The sequence below is a fragment of the Pholcus phalangioides genome, unplaced genomic scaffold, assembly GCF_987345545.1.
Source record: "Pholcus phalangioides strain wild (caught in Gottingen) unplaced genomic scaffold, Ppha-v1.0 ptg000030l_1, whole genome shotgun sequence".
Classification (NCBI taxonomy): domain Eukaryota; kingdom Metazoa; phylum Arthropoda; class Arachnida; order Araneae; family Pholcidae; genus Pholcus; species Pholcus phalangioides.
Genome location: NW_028301620.1, coordinates 2,271,837 through 2,299,351, shown reverse-complemented (window position 1 = coordinate 2,299,351; position 27,515 = coordinate 2,271,837). Strand labels below are relative to the sequence as shown.

Here is a 27,515-nt window from a genome sequence, read left to right as displayed (position 1 = left end):
GATTGGTAACAACATAACTAAAAATTTATTATTATTATTTAATCTGAAGCCAATAAATATGATGTATAAAAACTCTCATTTAGCGGAAGAATTTGTTGACATTTTTACTCACAGAATAAAAAGTAAATACGGACAAAGCAAAAAAAGTAAAGCTAAAAACGATTGATGAAAAGAGGGGGAAAAACCCATCATTCTGATAATAAAATCTTGACAACAGCTCATGATTTGTGAGTTCATAAAAAAGAAATTTATCTCTGTTCATAAAAACACAGGATGACATGATACTCTGATGAACACAAATCACAATGCAAAGAAAAAAAGAGGACATGGCATGTTTTAGTCAATGTATTCCCACCAGTCCTTCTCATAGCCTTCATGAACATGTTCTAACAGAGCTTTACACCGGTTTTCACAGTACCTGAGAACAAAAAAATTTTAAAAACCTCATAATTTGCAAAAAGTACACAGAAACAAGTCCAGCGCATTCTGAAACACTCAGACAAACTATGTAAAAAATTTATAGTTCTTGAAAAAATAAATTTTCACCATATGAGGGACATTTGATAAGGTAAAAAACTGTTAATCTTTTTATGGACATTCTATTTTATCTTTGAATATTGCCTCTTCTAAGCGCCACACACTTTCTCCGATGATGCTAAATATTTCTTTTTCCCGTCAGAAAAATCATATTCTCTCCAACTCTTTTCAAATTCGTCAACCGCAGCTGAAATGACCTCTTCATTTGATGAAAAATGTTTTCCACCAAGCAGAAAAAAAGTCTCGAAAGGGCAAAATCCATAGAAGTTGGTGGATGAGAGAGTGGTGCAAAGCACAATTCATGTAATTTGGCCATTGCAATGGCGTATTTGTGAGGCTGGGACACATAAAAAAGGCCCTATCTCACCAAGCCAATCTTGGCCATTTCATATGCTGCTGTTCTTTCTAATCTCCTAGTAGTATAGCAATGTTTTCTAATAATTGTCTGACAACTTCTGGGGAAAAGTCTATTTGGACTAAAGTTCCAAGATCCCCCCCCCCCAAAAATATGGCCATCACTTTTCCAGCAGACAAAACAGCTTTTGCTGTGTTTGTTACCATTTAACCATGCTCCATTCACTGTTTTGACAATTACAGTAAAACCTGTCTTCAACGAAATCGCAAGAGACCAAGATTTTTTTTCAGTTGAGCACAGGTTTTTGGTTAATGAAGGTTCAGTTGATATAATGTGTAAAATTATGTAACAACCTTGTGTGCAATTGAAATAAAATTAAAATACATTAATCGAAGATAAAATAATTTAAATATAGATAAAATAAATAAATCTTCTATAAATACTAAATACTGTATTCAGATTTTGACAGCCTCTGTATAAAATTCCGCCCTACACTATTTTTCTTCGAAAATAACATTTACGTTCTTTTTAGAACTTCCTCAAAAATTTTCGATTAGGTTGTCAATATCTGTCATGTCAGGTTCGGTTTGCACATAATCGTATATGTTTATGTAATTCTCAGCACCAGAGCTGTAACTAAGAATTTTGTTAGAGAAAAGCAACACTATTTTGCCGTCCCTACCACTGTAAAATTCAATGATTTTATAACAGTGTTTCTGTCAGCACCTAAGATTTTCCACCCCTGAATTTTGCCACCAGGGCAGTTGCTCTTTGCCTCTCTTTAATTAATTCCAGCTCTTCTCAGCCTTACGATCACAGAATGAAATCACGGGACCGCGATTTTTTCAGGTTTTCCCTTAATACAGGTTCCGTTAAGGACAGGTTTTACTGTATTTTGATTCTGGTGTAAGTGAATCCCTGTTTCATCTATGGTAAAAAATCTTTAGGGTTACGAGCCAATATTGAAAAATTCTTTTGAAATGCCTTTTGCCTTAATTCACTTCAATCATCAGCAATTACAACACCCATCTTGCACAAAGCTTTTTAATTTCCAATTTATCATGGAAAATATTGTAAACCCATTTTATTTAAATGACCTGGTTATTCGAAGGCCCTTCAATCAGCAATCTTTCATGACGATACCATAGACTTTTTCAATGATTTCCAGGGTGGTGGCCTAAACCGAGTGCCCGGGACAAGTTTCTTCAAAGATGTGCAGTCTGCTTAAATTCATTGATACAAAAATAAATGACGGAGTCTTTAACAATGGTGTGGATTCCCCATGAACTTATTCCAATTCGGCTTAGATTTGAGCAGCTTTCAACCTTTTTTCATTGTAAAGACCTTGTAATCATCCATTTCTGAAGTAACTGTGACCGATCTTAACTTAGAACAGCTCCAAAAAATAAACCACTAAGCTCTTTGTGCTCAAACTTATATGTGTGTGTATAACATATTCTTAAGAACTATACTCATACTTAATTGCAATAATCTGAAAGCAATCGAAACGTTAATTATTAATGAACAAATTGTCATGCATTGTATCATAAGGAGAAAATAATGTTGTATACCTGTATTTATCTTGAACCTTTTGCTTGATATCCAAAAGGTTTTCTTGAGTGATGTCTCTTTCTAAATATTCAGATAGTGTTTCTGTTGCACTTTCCAAATCTCTCTGATTGTGCTTCAAAATGTAATGCAAGAGGAAGATTGATTAGCCAATTATTTTTCACATAAAAAGCTCCATCATACAATGTCCACATTTAATTTATGAGAAAAGGATTGAGAATAGAATACCTCAAATATTGCTGATTGATTATTCCTCTTGAGGTAATAGGCAAAAACGTATGTGTACATTAGGGTTTGACGACACTGGCACAAAACATCAACAGCTATCTTCAAGAACTGAACCTCGATCCACGACATGTTCTGCTGCTGCATTTCTTCCATCTTTTCCTTCACCGATGCATACAGCTAGGAGACATGCAAATAAAAACTTTAAAGAAAATGATACACCCAACAACAGTTAAACAATTAGTCTGGGGAAAAAATAATATAGTGGTTCCTTAACTTACGATTGTCTTAATTTTGCAAGTGGTGAAGTTATGAGAAGAAAAAAATTAATAGAAAAATTTCAAACAAATATTGGACTTAGGAGCAATGTGTGTATGCACATGATAAATATTTTTCCATTCAAGCAAGCTCACCAAAAAAAAGGTCTGGGCAGGTTTAAAAAGGTCAATGCAAAGATTGCTTACCAGCACGTAAACACACAAGGAAAGGTCATCATTCAAGATATCAAAGCTCAACTGAATTAAGTCAAAGCTAAAGAATGATGATAATTTTCAAGAAATAAGTCCAATATAGTCTGGTGGGGAAAGAGTCTGTTTCCACAGATTGATTTGCTCATGGGATTGGTCAGTTGAACATGAACTATTTGAATGAAAAAATTGTTTTAAGATTAAGCTCTGAATAAAATAAAAAGGTGATATTTTCATCTTACTTATTACTCAATTAGGTTTAATAGCACCATGCAGTTATAGGCAGATGAAATGGAGGAGGGTGCAATCCCCTCTCCTCCCCCCATACACACATTCAGTGATTCTTCACTCCTTCCCCATTAAAAGAGCCTGTATCTGCTTATGCATGCAGTTGTGCAAAAATTTATTTTGGCACTACAAGCAGATTGGTGTTTTCTCCAGTTTATGTCAGCATGAACAAAATTTTAGGCTGGGTTTAGTTGACAAATCAGCTTCAGCGGAATACTCCCTTGAACAAGGATCATAAAATTCTCTTCAGCAATGCATTATCCAGAGACAAAACTACCAGTGTATATTCATGAAAGTAATCACACAAAATAAAAATGAAGAATACTTGAACAGAAAAGACAAAAGAATCAAAATAAAGTGTTTCTTCCTAGAATCTCCCATGGGTAGCCCATAAGTTGTCAGATAGCCTGAGCACGCTAGATAATGATGTAAAAATGTAATTTTAGTCTGAAGCAGACATTGTATGAGACATACATACTTTCTGATAATTTGTCACACATGCAAACGAATCAATAAAAAAGGAAAAAAAAATGTTGGTCTAATATCTGAAAGCAATGTATTGTTCTGTAAATAATAGCCATAAAAGCCTCACATGATTATGCTTATTTGAATTTTGTTATTACTTGAGTATGCAAAAGCCTAATATGCTATTCAATTTAAATTTTTGCTGAAAATCGAAGTAAACTAGATTTCTAATTATATCAATATAAAATATTGATCAAAGTAAATCACCTCAATAACATCATATAAGAAGAAAAATTTTCACCTTATTTTCAAATTTGAGACTTTGCATGTGATTCAGATAGCGATTGCAATAAAATAAATATCTTTGTAGAGCAGATCTAGATTTTTCCTGTGCATCTCTGGCTGTCTTGGCTTCTTTTTCATCATATCTATTGCAGTTGTACCTGGTGGAATAACAATTCAGATTATCAATGACTAGCATAAATGTAATTAATTATATTATTATTTAAAATATTCAATTTGAAGTACAAGTCTTGTATATTTTTATAATAAAAATAGGAGCATCAAAGAAAGAATAATTATAAATCAAGAAAAAATTGTGCACATATGAGGATCATTTCAAACACAATTCACAATGTGGTGCAACTGAGTACATAATGAAAACCTCAGCAAAAATTTCATCAGTTGTTGAAATCTTAAGGAAGCTACATGCACTATTGTCACTAGAAATAGAACAGCTGTCTTTCTGTACTGTATCAGGGGATAACATGATGGGTTGAAGTCTATACCACATCTTCTGTATTTGTTTTTAATTTAGAAATTCACAACTTTATTACACATACTATATACTACGTTATTTTTACTTAGAATGTAATTAAATGTAGAAAAAAATATAAGCTGAATTATATTATTTAAATCAATGCTTTTTTTCTTAATCAGCTAATTTAATTAAAGCTTCAATGCACAAATGAAAAGGTCACAAGAGGCAAATTGCCCAAAGAGATGGCTGAAAAAATTATGCCCATAACAAATAAGGATGTCAAATACAACTAAAATACAGCCACTCAATATAAAAGCATATATCACCAAAAAAAAATTCTACATATAAAATACACTGCCCATAAAAAATATTATGGTTGTCTTAAATCAAAGTATGAAAAGCTTCTTGATTTATCCCACTATGTCCATTGTACTTCTTTTTAAACGTGTCAATTGTTTCTACCTGGAATTGCCCCTGAACAGCAATGTTCAACATTTCATTTTTTTTTAATACTCACCAAGAGGTTGGTGCACTAGCCCGTGTGGGACTCCCTACTATATCAATATTTTTCTGTGGTCATGTTGCAATTTTGAATTTTAAAATATGCTTATTAGGCCGGGATTACACTATAAAAGTTTGATAAAAGTTCTTTAATATAAAACTTGAAGAACGTAACCAATAATCATACCGGCTACATTCACACAGCAAATGCAACCAATAGTCATATTAGTGGCATTTTTTAAGTTTTATAAAATAACTTTTATAGTGTAATCTTGGTCTTAGATATTACTTGTCTATAGTTGAACAAGCATTTTTGCACTTCCACCTCATAGCCAGAACACTGTGGACAACATATTTAACATTTTCTGTGTAAGTTGTAGTTTGTTAAAATGACTTCATTTTTGTGGTTTTCATGAATTATGAAATCGTGCCAAGATAATTGCATTATCATTTTACCTTGACTGGCTATCATATCCATTCTCAGAGAAAATTTCCCATGTGCTCTATCTATGTGAGTAAGAACAGTGTGATCCATCTTACATTTTTAAGCATTTTTTTCCCCTCTTTGCCATACAAAATTCCATTGCCTCAGAAACATTCATACAAATTTTCAAGTCATTGTAACCAGTAGTTTTTATTTCAGTGATTTTAAATCAGAACTTTAGTTATAGTCACCCTATATATCGCAAACCACTGCTAATTAAATTGCATTAATTATGCTTCATTAAACACATTGTAATTGCTTAGTTTTTAATTATAGCTACTGCAAAATAGAGTCCTAATTAAGCATATTGAAAGAGTAACTGGGGTAAACATCTTTATTATATGGTTAATAATAACATTAAGAATTCTCAAACACAAAATATTTCCTTGAGTTAAGCTATAAAACAACTAAATAGCAAAAGTTGGTTTTATTAAGATATAAGAAATATTTATAGATTAATATGGGAATTGTGTTAATTACAATAAACATTTTATTTTAATTAATTATTAGAAGTTTGAATGATATTTCAGAAATCTTATTGTTCAATGTAAATGTTATAAAAACCAAAAAAAAAAAAAAACTGGTTTTTTAAACTATTTTTTACCAACCCTGTGCATAATTCTGAATAAATACATTCCACAGACTTTTTAAATTTTAATAGTTCAACAATTTTGGCAGCTGTGAAAGATGTTTTGCTTTAGAAGATAGATGGTCTAATAATTAAACAATGTGATGCTCTCTCTCTCTCTCTGGAAAGTTATCACAGATATTTAGAGACAATGGATATCTAGATTTCTTTGCATCCAACAGCAGCAGGATACATGCTAAAGAATCTATGGATGAAACATTGTAAGAGTTGCCTTAAATGTGCTAAATTGGGTTCAAGTCTAGCCAAGAGAGTTGCGAATGGAAAAAACACCACGACTTACCAAGAAGATCCATGAGGTTCCCAAGGACCAAGACAAACCCAACAAAAATCAGCTTTGCAATGTTGGTTTTTACAGACCATATGATTGCAACCTCCATCCTTTTCTATGGTGGCATTACACTTAGGGCATTCCTGGCATGGAAAAAAGAATTAAAAAAAGAAGTTAATATATTTAATCTAAGCTCAGATAAAAGTTGAAATACTCACTGATATATTTCATTCATAAGTTAGGAGGAGGGAGCATAATTATTTTATGTGCTGTTTGTAAAAAAATATATCCCACTTTTTCTAAAGTTTTGTTCTTGTGGATTATGTTTAATCAGTCGTCATCAGAACCATGCAAGCAGGGAAAACTTTAAACCGAGAAATGTTTTGATATGGGAAGGATAATGAAGACTGGAGAAATGTAAGTTTCATCAACAAAATCTTCAGAAATATTTCTTTTTGAAAGCCAACTTCAGAAAAATTCATCCCAGAGGGACATCCTGTGTGAATAGGATCAACTTTATTTTTAATTAACATTAGATTTTAGAACTTATAAAAAAATTCAGTTATTCAAGACTGCTGAATTGGAAGGATCCTATGCACCCAGCAATTATGGCAACTAAGCAAATTGTGAAATTCATAAAAACAACTATATGGGATATGAATTATTGTGTCATGACTATACAACTTCACAAGGAAGACATTAAGGTTAAAAAATTAAAATGTAAAAAAAACTGGGAAAATGTGTTAGAATAATCAAAACGAGTACCATACCAGTAACTTACTTTAGTGTTGGCAGCAATCCAATTCGATGTTTCACTGTCATCGTCACATTTTTTCTGCCATTTTTTCAGCAAATGACATTTGACAGGATCATGCCAATTCTCACCACATGAAAAGCTAAAAATAATTATTGCAATAACATAGAAAATACTTAAGAAGGCAATAAAAGAAAAGAAAATGGTTAATTCTTATGTAAGAGTTACATGATACAGAGTAAAGAAAAACTAAAAATAATCTTCAAATACTTCTGATAAGAATCATAAATTTAACATGAAGGCAATCTTTTATTTTCTACCAATTATGCTGTAAACTTGTTCTGTGAAAAACTATCAAAGGCTGGATATACTCGTGCATACGTCCAACCCTTTCCCCTCACTTGAGGGAAACCAAAATCATAACACAAATCAAGGTTTAGACGTCAACCCCTTTGAAATTTTGGAGCAAATTTTTACACAACAAAATGACTCGTACACGACTATATACAGTAATTCTTAACAACACTTTTAGAATTATTACATAAATACTTTAACTAACCAGAATGTGTGCCTACAGCGACAAGTAACAGGTTGTGCATCCACATATTGTACAGCAATAACGTAATTACATTCTGGTTGAGGGCACCACCTCAGCAGACGATTACACTATAGGACAAAAAAAAATATTTTCTTCTCACATTTCAGATAAATTGCATTATCACTTGAAATATCTATATATATAAAATTGATTTTCTGTCTGTCTGTCTCTCTCTCTCTCTCTCTGTGTGTCTGTCTGTCTGTGTGTGGGGTTTGTCACTTTTTTCAGATATTACAGCTAATACTTCTTTAAATAAGAAGGTCTGAGCTTATATCTTGGCTTGGGCAGAGTTGCCTTTGTGTATTTCTTAATTTCATGTGTGCTCTTGCTATTCTATAATGCCTGTAATTTTGGCTGTCACAAGCTTTTTTATAAAATGTCCTGGTTATTCTCATATCTTCAAAAAAGCTTACTTGAATTGTTATTCTTTACTGAAATCAGGATTGATATTTTAATAGCTTAAAAATTACATTATGAACCCAATTATCATAATAAAATTATAGTCATATAAATATATATGCTTCACATATTGAACTAATGAATTATTCAGTTATGATTTTTAATTGCCCTGAGTTATCATCAGTCAGCAAATCAAAGGAAAATTATCTCATGGGCCTTAACACACGAATAAACAACACTTTTATCAAGGCAATCCTGCATTCCTAATGCAAAAAATAAAATAAAAGGGATAATTTTTTTCCATACTTCAACAAAGCTGTTTGTGATGAGCTGCTGGTATTTTAACTTGACTTTTGGATCAGTTACTAATGTCCTGAAAAAAAAATTAAAAGTTTATACATCAACATAATTGTATAACAGTGCATTTCTTACATGATATAATCATACAGGGAAACTATTGATTGAAATTTTCTTTTTATTTTGAATAGATGTCACTCCCCTTCAATGGAAAGACATACTGAATCAAAACAGGTGCGAGCTGTACTCAACCAATCAACCAAAGCAAGGTTACAATGTTCTAAATAATTTATCATATTTGACAAAAGTAGCTAAATGTTGTAACAAATTTTGAGCAAAAAGGGTGAGATAATTACAATAAAAATACTCACATGACTGTTTGATCATCCACGAGTATGTCACAACCATGAGCTGCACATGCTATAATCTGTTAGAAAAGAAAAGTTAAACCAAAACATATATAATGAAAGCTATTAATCTCAATAATTGTTTGAAATTTTTCGAATCATATTGCAAAATTATTAATTAATTAATGTATAATTCTTAGCCTCTATCTCTGCAACCCTTATACTGATGTAGTGGCTACATTAGTTTTGAAAAACAAAATATTAAAGAAACTGATTATGTGAATATCATTATGTATGCTATACATTGAATGCTGGAAAAAAAGATAAGATAATGAATTCCCACATACTTGACACATCCCTTGGTCCATTATTTTGCTCGTAAGATATTCTCTCCAACATTCTGTACAAAAGCGATGACCACAGGCTATCCCAGTCATCATCTGCAACAAACATTAAAGTTTATAATATAACATCTTTTCCATCGAAGTACTGTTAACGTAGCAAAATTTATACAAACAGCAAAGACAGTTCTGCTTTTTCTTTCTCAAAATGCTTAATAAATTTACTTTACCTCACATAAATGCAACTAAAATTTGAAGGTTTATAAAATCAAATTTTATTATAATTATTTTAAAAGAATCTAGTTGAAAGATTCAAAATATTTGAGTGATTAATTTTTGATTAAATACAAAACCTTTTCATTGTATTTTAAACTGGATTTCATAGTTTCAATGAAATTTTTTTTTATAATTAAGATAAACTTTTTCCACTTACTGGTCTTGGAATGTCACGCAAACAAACTTCACATTCTTCAGTTCCATGACTAAACCTACAGGAATCCTTCACAAATTGAAATACAAAAAAAGATGACAATTTTAAAAAATTAAACTGATTAATTCGGTAACAGTTTTCTTTTACAACAAATAACATTAACCTGTCATCGTTTTGAGAAAATTTGCAATACCTTAAATTACATGTAAGCAGATTTCTTTTTACTTTACTTCTAAAAATTATACATCAAAATAAATGTTTTCATTTTTTTTACCATTTCTCATGAGACTTTAAACATTTATAATACAGTGCTATCTGGACTTGGGAATTTTTTGCCTTTAAAGATTTTTTTTTGCGATGTTTCTACCTCGATTAATGCACATTTTAGTTGGCATGAATACACATGCTCACTCAACATAGCTATGTTGCGAGCTGAATCATTATTAGAGCAGCTGATACTCAATCCTAATTAGTATGTTTGCTTTGAAAGCTCTTTCCAGATGTACCTCCATTTTTCTTTCAGAGAGTTTTTCAACTATTTCATGTAAAATGAAAGATTGAGCTAACAGATGGTGCATAAAAAAACAGCCCAGGCTTGAATGTATTCATTGCACAACATTGTTTTGGTGCAAAACTCTTAGCAATGAACTGACCACTCTGGACAGTTTAGGTGCTCATCTTTTCCAAATGCATGCATCAAAACAAAGAAATGAGCTGATCACATCACATAAAGGAACATCTATGAACCCAACTAGGTTATACACATGGTGTAAAATAAAAAGATCCTCAGTTGCTTAACTTCCTGTAAATTTTCATTTATCCCATTTTGTAGCTGTTCATTTCAACCTTTGATCAGTTTGTATTTTTTACAGTATTCCCTTAATATTCAGAAGACACCAACGAATAAGGCAAATACACAAAAAATAATAAAAGTCCTAATGCATTTGAACACCAATGGGTGCCGTCTTCAGAGGGAAATTTTTTTTTTTTAAGCCTGCATTAGTATCTCACGCAAGCTCACAACTTCATTCTGACTACGACGTTTGAAGTGAACAGACGTACTTCTTCCGCTGAGCAACCGAGCGTTAAGATTTGGTATTCAACCCAAGTGGAAAACTCGATCAGCGAGACTAGTGGTTAAAATTTTTCCTCTGAAGACGGCACCCATTGGTATTGAAATGCATAAGGACTTTTATTATTTTTTGTGTATTTGCCTTATTCGTTGGTGTCTTCTCAATATTCTTGGGCAAAGTTGATCAACTCTTCTATATTCCCTTAATGTTCCATAACCCTTATCTTTTAACTTTAGGTTTTACCTGGAATAAATATTGAATGACTTTCCATGAAAACCTTAATCCAAAATGTAATTCTGAAATGAATTCCCTTTATTTGCTAAAGTATCACTGTCCAATGTTGTGCATGCTTGCACAAAAAAATCAGACATGCATGAATGGCAAGATGAAGAGCTTGCATTTATGTGTGTATCCTTAATTAAAGAAAATAATTTTTAGGCTGAGACAATGTCAATGCAGGATGACGTGAGTTGGGAGGGGGGGGGGCGCAAGTCAGTGTATTACTATACAGTAAACTCTTACATAACCATATTACTATTCAGTTCTGGTGCACTTTTCATAATGTTAATATGTTGCATTCATAACAATAATTAATTACATACAATTTTTATTGCATTAGCAAGGATTAAAAGATACAGCAGAGCCTGTTTAAGACTGAACACTGTACGAGACAGAAACCTGTCTTGAATGGAATCAAAAGATAATCCACTCAATGATTGGTGCTTTGATGTGCACCTTTATAAAACAAAATATTATTTCAGTCCATTGGTGTTCCGATTGGTAAAGGTTCTATTGCATAAATATAAACACAATCATGCATACTTTACTGGATCCAGTCTGTTTTTTATATGGATTAATAATGTGAGCTTCTTTGAACAAAGCATCTTGATCACCATCATAGTACCTATAGGGACACACATACATATCTAAAAATGTGATCGAAATAAAAAATAACATTTTCAACACATTAATCATAAGCATTAACATTAAATTCTATTAAATTACTAAAAAACTTATACAATATATTAGTCAACAAATTTCATTTTCCTTTAAATAGGCAGGAATGAAAATTCTATAGATGATGTTATCGGCTGATTATTATGAATCAAAATTACAGCAAAAGAGTCCTGTATAACAAGTAGACTATGGCTTTTAATGAGAATCTCGCTATAACTACTGATTCAGTTGAACGTTTAGTTCATGAAGGAAAAACCATACTAGTAAATATTAATGTTTGAACTCAAACATCAACCATTATGAACCTCACAAAGACCAAATAAGTGTTTCAGTAGTAGCTGCATCTATATATCTATTCTATAATATAAAATCACAAACAAACTCGAAAAGGGCCTGTTGCTAAGCAACTGAGTGACGGAAGTGGGTGAAATTTTTGAGTGACGGAAATCTGTTACGGAAGTGGGTTCGATTCATATATCGATATTCACATTCATATATCGTACATTCATATTCATATATCGATATGATATCATATATCACATATCGATATTGGGTCGATATTCACATATCGGGACCCATTTGACCCATCGGGACCATGTTATGTGCATGTACCAAGAGGCTCCTACATCCTACAGCAGAGCCCTTAGGCTGGAATTTAGATTTCGAGCCCCCAAACCAGCTTTTCAGGGCCCCTCTGTGATTAATTTATAGTGTGAAAAATCAAAAAGTGATAAGAATCGTTGTGGCCCCTGTCAGCCCTTCCTTTGTGGGGGGGGGGGGGGGAGGTCCATGCCGAGAGGTATATATATGTATAATATACACACACAACAGCAGTGCTCCCAACACAGGGTCGGGGTACCCGGGGAAGATTTCACGTATAAGTAAAAAGTTTTCATTTCCAGGGGCCCTTGATGGATCTCATTGTTTTCTTGCTGCTTTAACGTTGAAAAATTTCGATAGCGGAAGCAAAAGATATATCCGGTCTGGAGCCCCACCAAAAGTATGCGAATTGGTGTCCCGGGTAATTGGTTGGGGGGTCCTGGATTTTATTCGTTGGTAAAACGAATACAAATGAAATTTTTCATGGTACTCGCTCCGTGGGATGGCCGACAAGCTTCCAAGTCGGAGCCCATGTTTACAGGTTTCATTTTGGGTGCCCTGGACGAATCTCATTCTTTTCTGTTGTAGAATTCGCAACAGCGGAAGCCCGAGATAAAGCCAGTCTGGGGCCCCACCAAAAGTATGCGAATTGGTGTCCCGGGTAATTGGTTGGGGGCCCTGGATTTTATTCGTTGGTAAAACGAATACAAATGGAAATTTTTCATGGCACTCGCTCCGGGGGATGACCGACAAGCTTCCAAGTCGGGGGCCCCATGTTTACAGGTTTCATTTTGGGGGCCCTGGATTTTATTCGTTGGTAAAACGAATACAAATGGAAATTTTTCATGGCACTCGCTCCGGGGGATGACCGACAAGCTTCCAAGTCGGGGGCTCCATGTTTACAGGTTTCATTTTGGGGGCCCTGGATGAATCTCATTCTTTTCTGTTGTAGAATTTGCCACAGCCGAAACCCGAGATATAGCCAGTCTGGGGCCCCACTAAAAATCAGCGTATTGTGTCCCCGCTACTGGATGTGGGGCCCTGGATTTTATTCGTTGTAAAATTGATAAAAATGAAAAATTCTCACAGGGGGGTGTCCGACAAGCTTGCAGGTCAGGGCATCTATGGAAATGTTGGCAGGTTGTAATTCGGTGCCCCTGAATGTATCTCATTGATTTTTGTGGTTTAACATTGTAAAATTTGCAACACATCGGTAGCCCAAGATATATCCAGTGTGGGGCCCCACTGAAATTCAGCGAATTGAATCTGGGGACCCCCATGGGGAAGTTTTCTGGGGATACTTGATGAATCTCATTTGTTTTTTGTTGCTTTATTATTATTTTCATTAAAATTCGCTTCTTCAGTAGGCTGGTGCTTTCACACGTCCCTTTCCCCTTTTCCATAGCACGCTGATGAAGTGGGACGAAATAAACAAGATATGTCCGGAAGAGAAGTGGGGGGGGGGGGGGGTTGGCCGCCAAAGGCGGCAGGGGGGCAGAGCCCCCCTAGTATATATATATATATATATATAATTGATTCTCTCCCTGTGAGTGTTCTCTATACAAATCTAGAATTTTAGATCAATCGTCACCAAATTTTGCATATATATCAAATGGGACCCGACTTGAATGACAGGCTACTTTAAAATTCTGCCAGAGCAGGGCAAATACCCCAAATGGGCAAAAAACTGTCGGGCAACAATGGTGTTTTTGGGCCTCAACAATCACTTTCCAAACGTTTACTTTGGTTACCGTGGTTCCCTAGCAAAATTTTAACAGAATTTAAAATATGCCTTTATGTGAAGAAATGCTATTTCTAATTTTTCCCCAAAATTCAAACTTCTTGAGGTTCCTCATCGCCCCTGAAGTTTTACGCACATGTGGAATTCTGTAACACGGCATCGCAGAGGAGGCTTTCCTATTCCCCTAAACATGTGATTCATTCAGTGACCTCAATGTTTTCCCCTTGTTTTCAGTATTCATTAGCACTCTTACACCTTAACTGAGAGGGTGTATAGCAGTCAAAATGATGACCAGAAGCTTTTATTGTTGTGATATTTTAGGAAATCCTAAAGAGTGGGATTCTCAGGTCTCACCCACCTATGGCAATGCTTTCTTATTTGCTGACTCAACGCAATATTAAGGCACAACAATTAAGAAAAGATCCAGCTATTGCATACATTCTTGAAATTATCGTGCAAAAGATAGAAAATATTTGGAAAACTACTTTAATTCCTATGGTTTCTCACCAACAGATATGCAAAATTTTCAAAAACTTTTACTGTAAATACAAGAATCTTCAGAAAAATATGAAAGCAAGAAAAGATTCTAAAACTTTCAAGTTGAACTTGAAATCTTTTCATTGCTAAGCACGAAAATTGTTCGATATTACAGCATGCAAATGTGATTTTGAAGACTGTAAGTGTGACAAGTTGAGAAAGGTCCCAAATTTAGAGCGAGATTTCTTGCAAGATCAAAGAAGTACATGCAAGATGGCCATTGGTCGAGTAGATGTCCTAACAACGAAGAAATTGAAAAACAATGAACAAAGGAAAATGATATCCCATTTGAAGTCGTCTCAAGAAGAAATGGCGGAAACTAGTTCATCAACCACTAAAAACTCATCTATATCCAATGATTCTGAGGAAAGTGATCTATATGAGCCAAAACACAGTTTACCGTTGAAGTTAGCATTTCCGTCTACCACTACTGATCGGTGCCGAAGAAAGTACTTCATTTGCTTTTGAAGTGTTATCATCATCCTCACAGATGAGAACTAAATTACCAAATGTTGCTCTCGCTTGTGATAGAACTGGTGTGTCTGATCGATCAGCTACAATTATTGCGAATGCTGTGCTGGAAGATGTTGGGTTATTGACGAAAGAGAAGCCAAATATGACAATAGACCGGATGAAAATAAGGCGTGAAAGAGCATCACAGAGAGTTCTTTTGCAAGATAAAATTCCTAAAATTCCTAAAAATGTGCGAGGAATATATTTTGATAGTTGAAAAGACAAAACCTTAGCTAATGTCGAAGAAGGTGATTCTTTCCATAGAAGAACCATATCTGAAGAACATATAACTATATTGCAGGAACCCGAGTCAATTTATCTCTGTCACAAACTCCAAGAAGCAGTAGAGCAAGGGATATAAAGTCATCAATCCTAGACTTTTTGAAGCAAGATTTTCATACGATAGCATTGATTGCGATCGGATGCGCCGGAACTATTACCAATATTGGTTATAAAAATGGTGTTATCAGATTAATAGAGAAAGAAATAGGCCATCCATTGCAATGGCTTATTTGACTTTTTCACTTTAATGAGTTACCTCTAAGGCATCTTGTGAAGCATCTAGATCAGTGATTCCCAACATGGGTGGTGGAATGTTCCAGGAGGGGTAGTAGAAGCTACGGGTATAACATGGGATCCTATGGGTTAGATTGCGTTGGGGGTGATGGGAGAAAAAAACTTCTACGCCCACCCAGAGAATTTATTGCTCTCATTACTCTCCGATGAGAATCTCATTTACAAAAAACTGGGAACCAAGAGAATTCTGAAAATTAGAAATGAAGGATTATCAGAAGCAGAAATCCGTACATTCCATGTTCCGAAAATAAACTTTTCTGCTAAGCACTATTTGGAACTACGTGCATGGGATCAAGTGCGAGTGACTGAACCACCTATTATAAAAAATCAGGAAACAGACCCACAAAAAATGATCTGGACCTGCTTTTCCATCTATACTGAATTTTCCGTGTCACACAAAAGCAATTGAATGGTGAGTATGACTCTTAACTGAAGCATCTCTTGCTGTATCAACAACCGATTCGTGAAGGCTTCATTCAAGCCAGAATGAAATCAAGGAGTACTCTTCCATCATTTGAAAAAAAGCGGACTGTTTTGCAAAAAAGTGAAATGTAATAACAGTGTGATAGAGGAATCAATAGAGCCATTCTCCTGACGCCTATATCGTCAAACTATGGTTTTTTTGTATTTTTAATTTGGAACACTGTTATAGTTTCGTCCCCACCCCCAAAAAAAGGGTTTATTTTCATCTCCCTCTATCAATCACTATATTCTGAGTGCTTGAAAAATTGTCCTTTCAACTGCCATGACAGCTGAAATGCTGCATATTTGCTTGTCAGTTATTACTTATATATGGAACTCTTAACTTGTGAGTATTTCTCTGGGTTTATATGTATTCAGTTTTGCCTCATATACTGAATAACTTTTAAATTAATTGTTTTTCTTTCTTTAGAGAATGCTTTTTAAAAAACATCAACTTCGTTTATGTTTAAAAAGATTTTTATATAATATTGTGTGTGTATTTAGAAAAGTCTTTTTGCTTGACCTTTAAGGTCTATGAGGAACCTCAAGATATTAAAATATTTTGGTATAACTTCTTAAAACCTTGAAAGGCATCTTTTGAATACTAAGGCAACATCAATTTCCAAAAAAAGTGAAAAACATCCTTTTTCGTTCCACCCTAATGTACATGCCTTCATAATGGTTTGCCACTTTTTCAATCCTCCCAGTAATGAGGCTTTTTGAATAGACATCAGAATCATCATCAGCATCATTTTGAGGGTCAGGCAAAGGATGATCCCCATACAAATCAGTGTTAAAATTGCCGATTTTACTGTAGAAATGCGGAAATTTGGTGGGGTTTTCCACTACATCAATAATTTTAAGAAAGTGTATTGAATTCTCGACTTTTGAAATATTGAGTTCGCTTAGAGATAAGAAGCCCAGAAAATTAAATATGAAGTAATTAGCCGGACCTACTTTTGAGTTGGATATCCATGCAATAACATTGATTTCAACCATTTATTTATATCTTATCAAGCATAAAAATTAATGAGATAGATGGCTTTTTTCTCAGTCCGAGATATCAAGGAAACAGTTATTTTCCGGATATGATGCTGAGGTGAACTCGGAAAGAAAAGTCATAATGTTTTTGCCGGGACTCAAACCCAGGCCCTCTTGCATACCGGGCAAGCATGCTACCATCTACACCACTTGAATGAATGAATGCCAGAACTTTGTCACTGGACTTATCCCGTTGCCGAGATCTCTTCCAGCCCAGCTTCGTGGCAGAGTCTGGAACACATCTACACCACTGGAGACATGACTTTGCCTTCCTAATTTCACGCCCTGTGGTGTGAGGCGCTGAAGTAGAGGCATTAGTAGCCTCTCTTAACTTCAGGAAATGGCCCCGGGGTGGCATGGTTTAGAGCGAGATAGATGGCTTTTTTAAAAAGCTAGAATCTTCTAACACTCCAAACCATCCCACCCGGGGGCCATTTCCTAAAGTTAACAGAGGTTACTAATGCCTCTACTTCAGCACCTCATGCTACAGGGCGTGTAATAAGGAAGGCAGGGTCATGTCTCCAGTGGTGTAGATGGTAGCATGCTTGCCTGGTATGCAAGAGAGCCTGGGTTCGAGTCCCGGCAGAGACGTGATGACTTTTCTTTCCAAGTTCACCTCAGCATCATATCCAGAAAATAATTGTTTCCTTGATAAAAATTAATGTCAACATATTGTCTTTTAATATTCAACTGCATAAATTCATATAGTTTAGGATGTTTCAAAATTAATTATGGGCCCGTAAAGTATATCGAAGAAATTCCACAGCTTTAATTAAGTATTTTTGGAAGCAGAAAGAGGCAGATTGATAACTTGAAGTTGAAGGGGGGGAGGGAGGAATTGAAAAACCTAGCGCCCTCTTAAAAAATGAAAAAAAATTAATTTCGATATTTCTTTAAATCTAGATTTGTTAATTTCATGAGTCGGACAGTAAGTCGCCATATTGGTTAACTTAGACACAGTTTGTATGTCCCTCAAAGAAAGAGGGAGATATCACATGATACAAAAAGCCTAATTGAATAAAACCCGGCCAGCATCGGGTATTATAGCTAGTAAATAATAAAAACAAACAAACCTCTCGTATAATTTCTCTTTGTCCCACTTAAAATGATTCAATAAGATTCTTGTGGTGGTTGGAGGAATCTAAGACAAACAAAATTCATATACATCAACACAATATTATCACTGGATCTGCATTGCTATGAAATACAATATGTATGAAAATTATTTGTCCACTTTTAAAAGGGTATTTTTTTTTTGAAGAAACAAACTTGCTAAAAAAACCTATATGTCTCAATATATACCAACCATATTTGGTGTTGACAAACAAAGTATGCAGTTCCTCGACAGTTTTACAAAGAGAGCAGATAAATTGTTTTTAATGAACTCCCCTTCCTCCCACCATAAGAAACATAATTGAAATCAGTAAAATTTGGTGACTTTAGCGACCAGAAGCAGTGAAGACCCCTTATAACCGATTTAAGAAGCTAATTGTTCAGGAATGTTAGAACCTCCCTGTATATGTGTGGTGATAGTGCTGTGGTTTCCAGCTTCAAGTCACAAATGCTAGTTGATCTCCCTTTTGAAAATGCTCTGCCATTGCCATTCACAGATCCACAATATATAGTCAAATCCTGATTTAGCACCACCATTACTTTCAAGGAATGTTTGCACTATAACAAGTTAGGTGTCAATTATCGAAAACTGAAACAAATCTTTTTCAGTTCTGCATAAATTACAAGTCAAAGATTAGTGCTTTGTGATTAAAACATTAGCTTCCATACTTATTAAACAAAAATCAGTTATTATTGTGTTGATAATATAGAAAAATGTATTCCCTGAACTCCATACAACTCAGAATGGGGCTCTTAACCCTCTCAACATTATTGATATTGAAGGACCAGACACACACACACACATTTAACATTTACAATGCTATTGACAAGATATCTCACCAAACCTGATGGGCTGCACTTTGCAATAGATCTCTTCTCTTAGGCATTAGTATTGCAGAAAGTGTCAAAATGATATTTCCTAAGAAATGTGAAGCAGTAAAATGTCTCAACTTTTCATTATTTGAGCGCATGTAGAATGATTTGTGTCTAATCCTCGAGATCCCATATTTTGTGTGTGCGCGTGTGTGTGGTACAGGCCCATGAATATTTTTCTTCAACGTATTGAATACTTCAGTAATAAATACTTGAATTATCTACAAAAAAAAACTGTAGTGAATGACTGTAGTTTTTTTGATGATTTTATTTTCCATTGCTCATAAGATTATTTTTTTACCTACTGCTGCTGGTTTGAATATTTTTTTTTCCCCATGGAGTTTTGAACAGTCTTTTTCCCCTATTGTTTTCAGCTATTTTTTTCTTTTTTCCTGTGGCTTCTCTTTTTGCCTTTAAGGATGTATCTTAATTGTTATTTTCTCACCAAAAAGTTTCAATCACAATTTAACTACATATATACAGTGCAGTACAAAAGTTTAGGCCCATAATATGTTCCTTAATAGAATTAAAAATAAGAGTTAAATTTTGTTAATCATTTTACCAAAGATCAAAAATCATGCATTCTAGAATATATGAGGTGGAGGTTTCATAAAACAAATTTCAGAGAAAAATTACAAAAATCAAATTTCATGTGACTTAAAAGTATAGGCACAGAATCAAATTTATGCTGTGTAAATTTACGTCACAAAGGGGGAAGGTGTTTCTCACTGTTCCTACATGAATCTTGAATGTTTCGCGAGTGACCATGCTGAAATTTGCACAGTCCTCAAACAAGGAAGTGTTGTGGATGTGGGCACTGAGGTTACAAGGAAAATCTGCGCACTAGGTTTCTATTGAATTAAATCAATGTAAATGAGGCATCTATAATGTTTTGGCATGTGCTGAGCATTATAAACCGAAATAAAGACCTGGGAGACCCTGAGTGACCAGTTTACAAGACAACAAAAACTTGCTTCGCAACAAAATCACTCTGCTAGTGAAATAAAACATAGAAAAGAATTGAACATTTCAAGAGAATCGGATATGCTCAATTCAGCATAATAAGCAAGTGCGATTGGACAGTACTCAAAAGTATGTCACATTCAGATGAATGAACATACTCTTCAGTGATGAAAAGTGTAATTTTTAGACAGCCCAGACAGTTATTCTTATTATCTGCATGATCCGAGAAAAAGCAAAGAATTTTATTCAGTAGGCAGGAAGGTGGAAGTTAAGTCATGGTACAGGAGCGTTTGGTTATGATGGACAAACCTCATTATATTATAAAAAGCAATTTAGTTCATGTAATCGTTAAATCACATTACTAAAATTATTTACATGATTTCTAAAAAAGGATATTTAAGATTTGCGCCTGAATTTTTGTGGCATGCATTGTTATTGCTTTCGCTATAATGTAGCAAATAGTCAAGATTTATGTTTCATTTTCAGTGTATGCTAATGATTTGTCGCAAGAATTCTGCACAAAATATAGATTGCGAAGTCTCACAATTTACATTAAATAACTTAAAATTCAAAATTATTGTTGTGCCTAAACTTCTGTGACGCACTGTATATAATGAGCTTAACAAATCAAAAAAATATTCAGGTGCCAGCCAAATCTCTTAGAAGACAAGCAAGAAAAATGGTCCTAAATAGTGCTTTTTTTCCTTGCTTTTCTCTAACTTGATAACCCCTTCCCATGTTAAAAGACGAACTGTAGAGAAATCAGAAAATTTTGTATCATCCTTAGACACCAGTTTAGCAATCATATTCAAAAATTTTTAGGCCCAGTGTGATAGCCCAGATAGATTAGATACTCACCTAAAGTATCAAAGGATGTTTAGAGGTGTTGCGAGTTCGATACCTGGTTCGTCCTTGTCAGAAACTTTCCTAACACAGCGGTACAACAGAAACGCAACATGCTCACAGAAAAAGATTGATACCACTGGGAGTCCCACATCAGGGGGTTAGCGCACCAACCTCTATGTGAGTATAAAAACATCTGACCTTCAGAATCAGCAAATAAATTGTAAGTCGCGGTCTAATCAGCCCTCGTGTGCAGAAAATGACTGCGGTGCAACAAAAGTTATCAAAATTTTAGGCACTTATCTCCAACTTTTGAAACTGTAATGTAAAAGACCTCCTGCAATGACAATTCCAGATATTTTGTTAATTTCCTGATGAAATTTTCTTCTCCATATCAGCCCAATGGTACATTCCCAATTGTATGGTATATACTGCTATTTGTAGACTTATTTCCAGACCCTATTTTGCACAGGCATGTCTCAAGGACAATGTATCGGGTAAGGGGCAACTCATATCATAGGTCTGATGAAACGTCCTGTATTTTATGGAACAGACAAATTCATCCATATTATTGTGGGAGGGGCAATAGCTCCCCCTCCTATAGGTCCACGCCTGAGCAAAAGCAGGCACTTTTAGCTACTACGACTACTGAACCACACATCCACCTTGTCCATTTTCCTCTGGGGAACTTCTAACAAATTAGTACATGTTGGAGTGCATGTGTTGTGAACCTAATGTGAAGTTTTGTTCTTGTGTGATTCCCTTGTTATAGTGCTGCCATCTTTTTTCAAACTATGAGTGAAGTGTACTGAATGAATATTAGTACCGTTGTAGGGGCCTGTTGCTCTGTGTGGAGAGACTTTTTATCAGGAAGGTTGGCTTGCATTTACATAGCAAAATTGGGAACCACCGAAAACAAACTTCAGCCGACCACCACTGTGGAATTGATAGGGTTCGAATCTGGATCCTCGTGATATGAGTCCATCAAGACATCTTCAGCTGCACAAACAGAGCTAATCAGATAATATCCAGGTAAAGCCATCTTCTACAGGTGGTGTTGATTCAGGACGTGTCGGTAGAAGCGACTTATTATGTAGGTTTGTTTATGCATCCCATATTTTACGGGACAAGCAAATTTTCCAATATTATCTGGCTCTTGGGAGTAGTAATTGCTCCCTCACCACTGGATCTGCACCAGATTTAGACATGGTTGGCATGGCATTTACCACTGATGGTTTTACGGACAGTATGCTAATCATATCGTCACTGTCCGTGCAAAATGTCTTACGTAGAATCAATTTTTTTGAATGCCACTTACAAGTATCTTCATGTACATTTTCCTGTTCTGTAAAAATGCTACATTGGTCTTTCTATTGGTCAGAAACATGACATTTTTATAGAACATGGGAAATGTGTGTCTAGGCGCTTTTAGTGACATTGAAAAAATTGAGAATTTTGACATATAGCATTTTTACGAAATGTTGATATGGACAGAAGTAAAAACAAGTAGGCTATAAATTCCTGTAGTAGGCCCGAAGGGACCTAGTGGCACCAGGTTTCTATGGTGACTAAGAAATATATTTGCGGCTAAAATTTTCTGCAGAATTACTAGCTCTGGTAAAAAGATTACACTCAAGGTCATTTGATCACTTTTGTCGCACCACAGTAATTTTCTGCACACACATGAGGGCTAACTTGACCATGACTTACAATTTATTGCTGATTCCAAATGGTAAGGTTCGACATTTTAAGTTTTAATATCCATGCTGCGGCAGCAATCTTTTTCTGTGGTCATGTTGTTACAATTTGTGTTATAGTCCCGTGTCAGGGTAGTTTCTGACAAGGACGAACTGGGTATCGAGTGACACCTCTAAACATCCTTTGGTACTCTAAGTCTAAATGATTATCTCATTGACCTGGGCTACCACACCCAAATTGAGTTTGGCTCGTAATATTTGGTTGACAGATTTTGTCTTCATCTGTCAAGCTCTGCCTTATTGATAAACAAACAGCCAGGTAGTGCCTAGTTTTTACCAGTCAAAATATTCCTGTAAAAAACCTACCATATAATGAAGCTTTCTACGTGATTTTGTACAAACAGATCAGCAAAAAAAAAAAAAAAAAAATTGGGAAGCATTATTGACATTCTATTCAAAAATTTCTAACTAATAACGATAATTTTTATGGTCTTATTCAGCTTTTCTTCTACTGATATACGGAAATATAGCAGGCATATTTTAAACAAGTTATCAGTATTACATATAATTTAATCACTATTTATCATCTTATAAAGCCAAATATCGAGATCCGACGACTTTTTTCTGATAAGTCACCAAAGACAACATAATGGAGCTGGGTTGCAATATCGTTTAAATTTCTAAAATGGTCAATCCCAGGTGGCACTAGTTCTGCCAAACCAGTTGTATCTTCTGTTCGAGCATGTGTTTTCAAAATTTGGAAGAGCCTTTTTTTGGATAACTTTCTTCTCCAATCGACATGTATCATTCCATTAGTCCCAAAGCAGAATGTTTAGCACTGTTCTGCGCCGAGCTCTCGGCTGACTGGAAATGTTCTGCGGAAAAAATCTCCATACATGTAATAGTGTTTTTTGCACTTTTTCTTAAAATTATTCCGAAATGTTCTGCAGTAGCACTAATTGTTCTGCAACGTACATCGCAGATTTTGGCACAGTCTGCTTTGGGGTCCATTACCAAGTTTTTTTAATAACTGGCTGTTTAGAAGATTAACTTTTTGGAAAGAAAAAATTCAACTGGTTTTACAGGGAATCGAAACCATGTTCTTTCACTTTCCAGGTGAACACCCTAGACCAGTTTCCCAACCTTTTTTTGTCCCATCACCCCCCTTCTTTAGAAATTTTTCTCCCATCGCAATCTAACCCATAGGATCCTATGTTATACTCGTAGCATCTACCGCCCTCCTGGAAAATTCTATCGCCCCCAGGGGGTGTTAACACCCATGTTGGGAATCACTGCCCTAGACCAAGACTATGAAAGCCTGGTGGTCTAGGGTGTTCACCCAGAAAGTGAAAGGTTTGATTCCCTGCAAAGGCAGTTGAATTGTCTCTTTCCAGAAAATTAAACTTCGCAACAGTCAGTCGTTATAAAATCTTTGTATGGTAACGGAGAGTGAAGTCATCCTTGCATCATTCTATTAGTTGTAATCACTTTTATGCCTTGATTGGTTTATTACTTAAAAGAGTGCCCGGGTTTCATTTTTTTTATACATAGATTATTTATTTATACAACAGGAAGGACCATTGTTTATTCAAAAGAGTGGATACCTTATGATGTCTGATGTTTAGTATAGATAGTGATATTTTTATTATTATTATGTTTGTCGTTTTTCAGCATTGTTATATTTTCTATGCTGGCTTCAGCATCAAAGCACCTAGGTGACCTTTTGTCGAGCCATCAAAAAGACGCGCTGGAACAAAAGATAGAATTAGTTTGGCGGAACTAGCAACATCTGGGATCGATCATTATAGAAATTTAAAAGGTACTTCAACCCAGCGCCATTATGTCGGCTTCAGCAACTTATCATCGGAAAAAAATTGCTGAAGGAAGTGGTGACCAATACCAAAGCTGTTCCACCAAAAGAAAGATGTAGAGAGTGACATAGAGAAAGTAAGCATAAGAGTGACGTACAGAGTATAAGGATGGGAGTGACGTACAGAGTATAAGGATGGGAGTGACGTAGAGAGTGCGTAAGCAAGGGAGTGATGTAGAGAAGCGAGCAAACTGGTCAGTAAATGACCAAAAAATGACAAAGTGTTCACTCATGAGAACCACCAAAAAATAGTGACTTGAAGACAAAGGCGCATTTGCTGGGGTTAAGCGGGTTATAGCCTATAGGATGAAAATTTGAAGAATGTGTGGTCAAGAAAGGGAGAAGGGTGGCAAAATCAGAAATCGTACACTGAATGTGATGAGAAAACTTAAATAATCTACATCAGAGAATCTGTAAATTTTCAAGGACTTGACAAATGTAGAGATGTGCATAATTGTGTGTCAGTGGAGGGGGGGGGAGAGGAAAGACACCAAAGCAGCCATGGTGACAAGACTAAAGAGGAACATCAGTCTGGGGGAGGCCCAATACCAGTGGAGTGAGCTAGAGCAGTGAAGGATAGGCTGGGATGTGCACTCCGCCACCGACATCCAGGAGAGCCAGATCATCACCCTGGAAGAAACGGGCCCTATCTCATACGAAGGAACCACCATATTCACAGACGGTTCTAAAACCCAGGATGGAACGGGTGCTGCCTTCGTGAGATACGAGGATGACATAGTAACCCAGAAGTAGAAGCAGAGGATATTGACAGGGTGCACGATTTTCCAGGTGGAACTCTTCGCTCTAAGAGAAGCGGTAAGCAGCTTGGAAAACACAACGACCCAGTCCAAAGTATACACAGACAGCCGATCCAGCCTGGAAGCCATAAGAGACCCCCTCACGAGACACGAGGACGCCAGGACCATCCGCAGGGCTCTATTAAAAAATCCAAACATCCAATTGAACTGGGTTCGTGGCCATGTCGGAGAAAAAGGGAGCGAGCAGGTGGACCGATTGGCCAAGGCAGCAACCTTGAGCCGTACAATCCTCCTGGAAAAAAAGATTCCAGCAGCGACTGCAAAAAGTATAATAAAGATTCACATCATTGGAGAGTGGCAGAAATTCTGGGACCACCCCGCCACACATGGGAAGTTAATCCATAGGGTCCTGCCCAAAATACAGTGGAGAGAGAGATCTTGGAGCAGAGAGAAGACGATATTCTTCTCGGGCCACGGGCTGTTCCCCACCCACTTCCTCCGCTTCGGGATCTCAAACAATGACAAGTGCCTGTGTGGAGGAGTCGGAAGCCCATTGCATTACATAACAGAGTGCGAAAAGACCTCAGAGTTCCACCTGGTTAAGCCGCTCCCTCAGTTGGAGCATGAATGGTTCAAAAGGATGGAGAGATGGAAAAGCCCTGGAAACCATCAAGGACCTGGTTAAATTCCTAGAGGCCAACCAGGAACATCTCCACACCAAGAGGGATGAGACCATCCAGACTCCACATGAAACGCAACAACTGAGGAGGAGCGAAAGACTGAGAGCAAGGGCAGAAGCCGAAGACAGCGTCGATAGGGTACTCTCCCAGGAAATGGAAGAATTAGAAGACGAAGAATACGACACAGAGGGAGAGCAATCGGAGAGAGAAGAAGCGGTCGAAATATGGGAAGACTCTGACCTCAAATAGGATGATCCAGTGAAAGAGTAATCAAGAAACAAAGTCCCAATGATCAGTGTTTAAACTGTGAAGCACCCAACCAAAAGCTGAGGAGCTTTTGAATAATCGAACAAACCCCCTCCCCTCATGCTGAAGGACCTGGTCGGACCAATGTGAAACGAAGGGCTCATACTAGCCAACAAGCCAACGAGGGAAGACGTGGTCCAGGACCTGGCGCTTGGCCACAGAGAGGAACAGGGGGCTCGGGCTCAATAAAGCTGGAAAGGGCATCAGAAGAGCTCATCGGAATAAATTGTATATTGTATAATAGAAATATTTAAATCTGTATATACTTTTTTTCTTTTTAATAATGTGTTTTTATATTCAATGTTAATGTATTTTATATGCATAATAAAGCACCCGACATCGCCCAGCCCCCTCATCCGGGCAATGGCTAAAATTGACAATGATCGATAGAGCCTGGGCGGTGCACGGAATGAAATGAGATTTCTCACCTGGACAATGGTGTTGACTTCCCGAATGCAGTCTACCATGTGCTGCACGATCTGTTCCGTAGAGAAGACTTCGTAGTGGAAATCTTCGGTGTCCATCTTATCCCTGGCCGATGACTCGGGCTCCAGCGTGATGGACAGTTCATCCTCGTCTTCGGCGCTGGACTCGTTACCGGAGTCGGCCGCATCATACAGCAGCTGGTTATCATCCCCAGTATCCATAACACTAGCAATGATGGGCTACTCTTCACGGCTTTTTTTTCGCGATATCTGGCAGGGGGCAAAGCAAAACAAGAAAGATTCGGACGGAAAATCAACGGAGCGAGGCGAACGGCGTGCGTCCTAATTTTGTTCAAAAACTGCGAAAAATAAGGAAATTTTGACAAATTAACAGCCACACACACAATAAAAACTATTTCTGAATATTGAGTGAAATGTTCCGTCAGTAGTGTTAAATAGCTGCTTTAATAGAGTTGTTTCGTGACGTCAAACACACGGGAAAGAGACTCCTGAGGTAGCTAACTTTTTATGATGTCGCTTCTTTTCCAGGGGGAAAAAAGATAAATCCCCCTTTATTTTTTTTTAATTTAATTTCAAATATCTGTGAAAACTGACAGTTCAATAAATTCATTCTTTATTCAGAATAAAACATTATTTTTGTCATAGTTGACTTTTTTCACCCCCCCCCCCAAGAAAAGAAATTTGATGAATTCTGAACAAGACCGTAGTGAGAGGAGAGGAACTTGGGAGTCT

At 36.1% G+C, this 27,515-nt stretch overlaps 1 protein-coding gene across 1 annotated transcript; it reads right to left on the bottom strand.

The window, feature by feature from the left end:
• On the bottom strand, positions 1-27,253 carry LOC149067444 (E3 ubiquitin-protein ligase ariadne-1-like). The gene is made up of 14 exons (XM_089252674.1): positions 26,766-27,253; positions 18,308-18,375; positions 11,630-11,711; positions 9,738-9,803; positions 9,311-9,403; positions 8,988-9,043; positions 8,626-8,692; positions 7,882-7,988; positions 7,350-7,464; positions 6,581-6,711; positions 4,208-4,349; positions 2,690-2,866; positions 2,464-2,576; positions 1-418 (listed from the first exon to the last, which is right to left on the bottom strand). The coding sequence occupies exons 1-14, from the start codon at positions 26,982-26,984 to the stop codon at positions 337-339; spliced, it is 1,518 nt and encodes a 505-aa protein (XP_089108800.1). The 5' UTR covers positions 26,985-27,253; the 3' UTR covers positions 1-336.
• Positions 27,254-27,515: the final 262 nt, after the last annotated feature.

Excerpts from the sequence above, each read along its gene's own strand:
- LOC149067444 (XM_089252674.1), bottom strand. The coding sequence starts at position 26,984 with ATGGATACTGGGGATGATAACCAGCTGCTGTATGATGCGGCCGACTCC. Across the intron at positions 11,712-18,307 it reads AAAGAGAAATTATACGAGAG|GTACTATGATGGTGATCAAG; the intron begins GTTTGTTTGTTT and ends GTGTCCCTATAG. Across the intron at positions 4,350-6,580 it reads GAACCTCATGGATCTTCTTG|GTACAACTGCAATAGATATG; the intron begins GTAAGTCGTGGT and ends TTATTCCACCAG.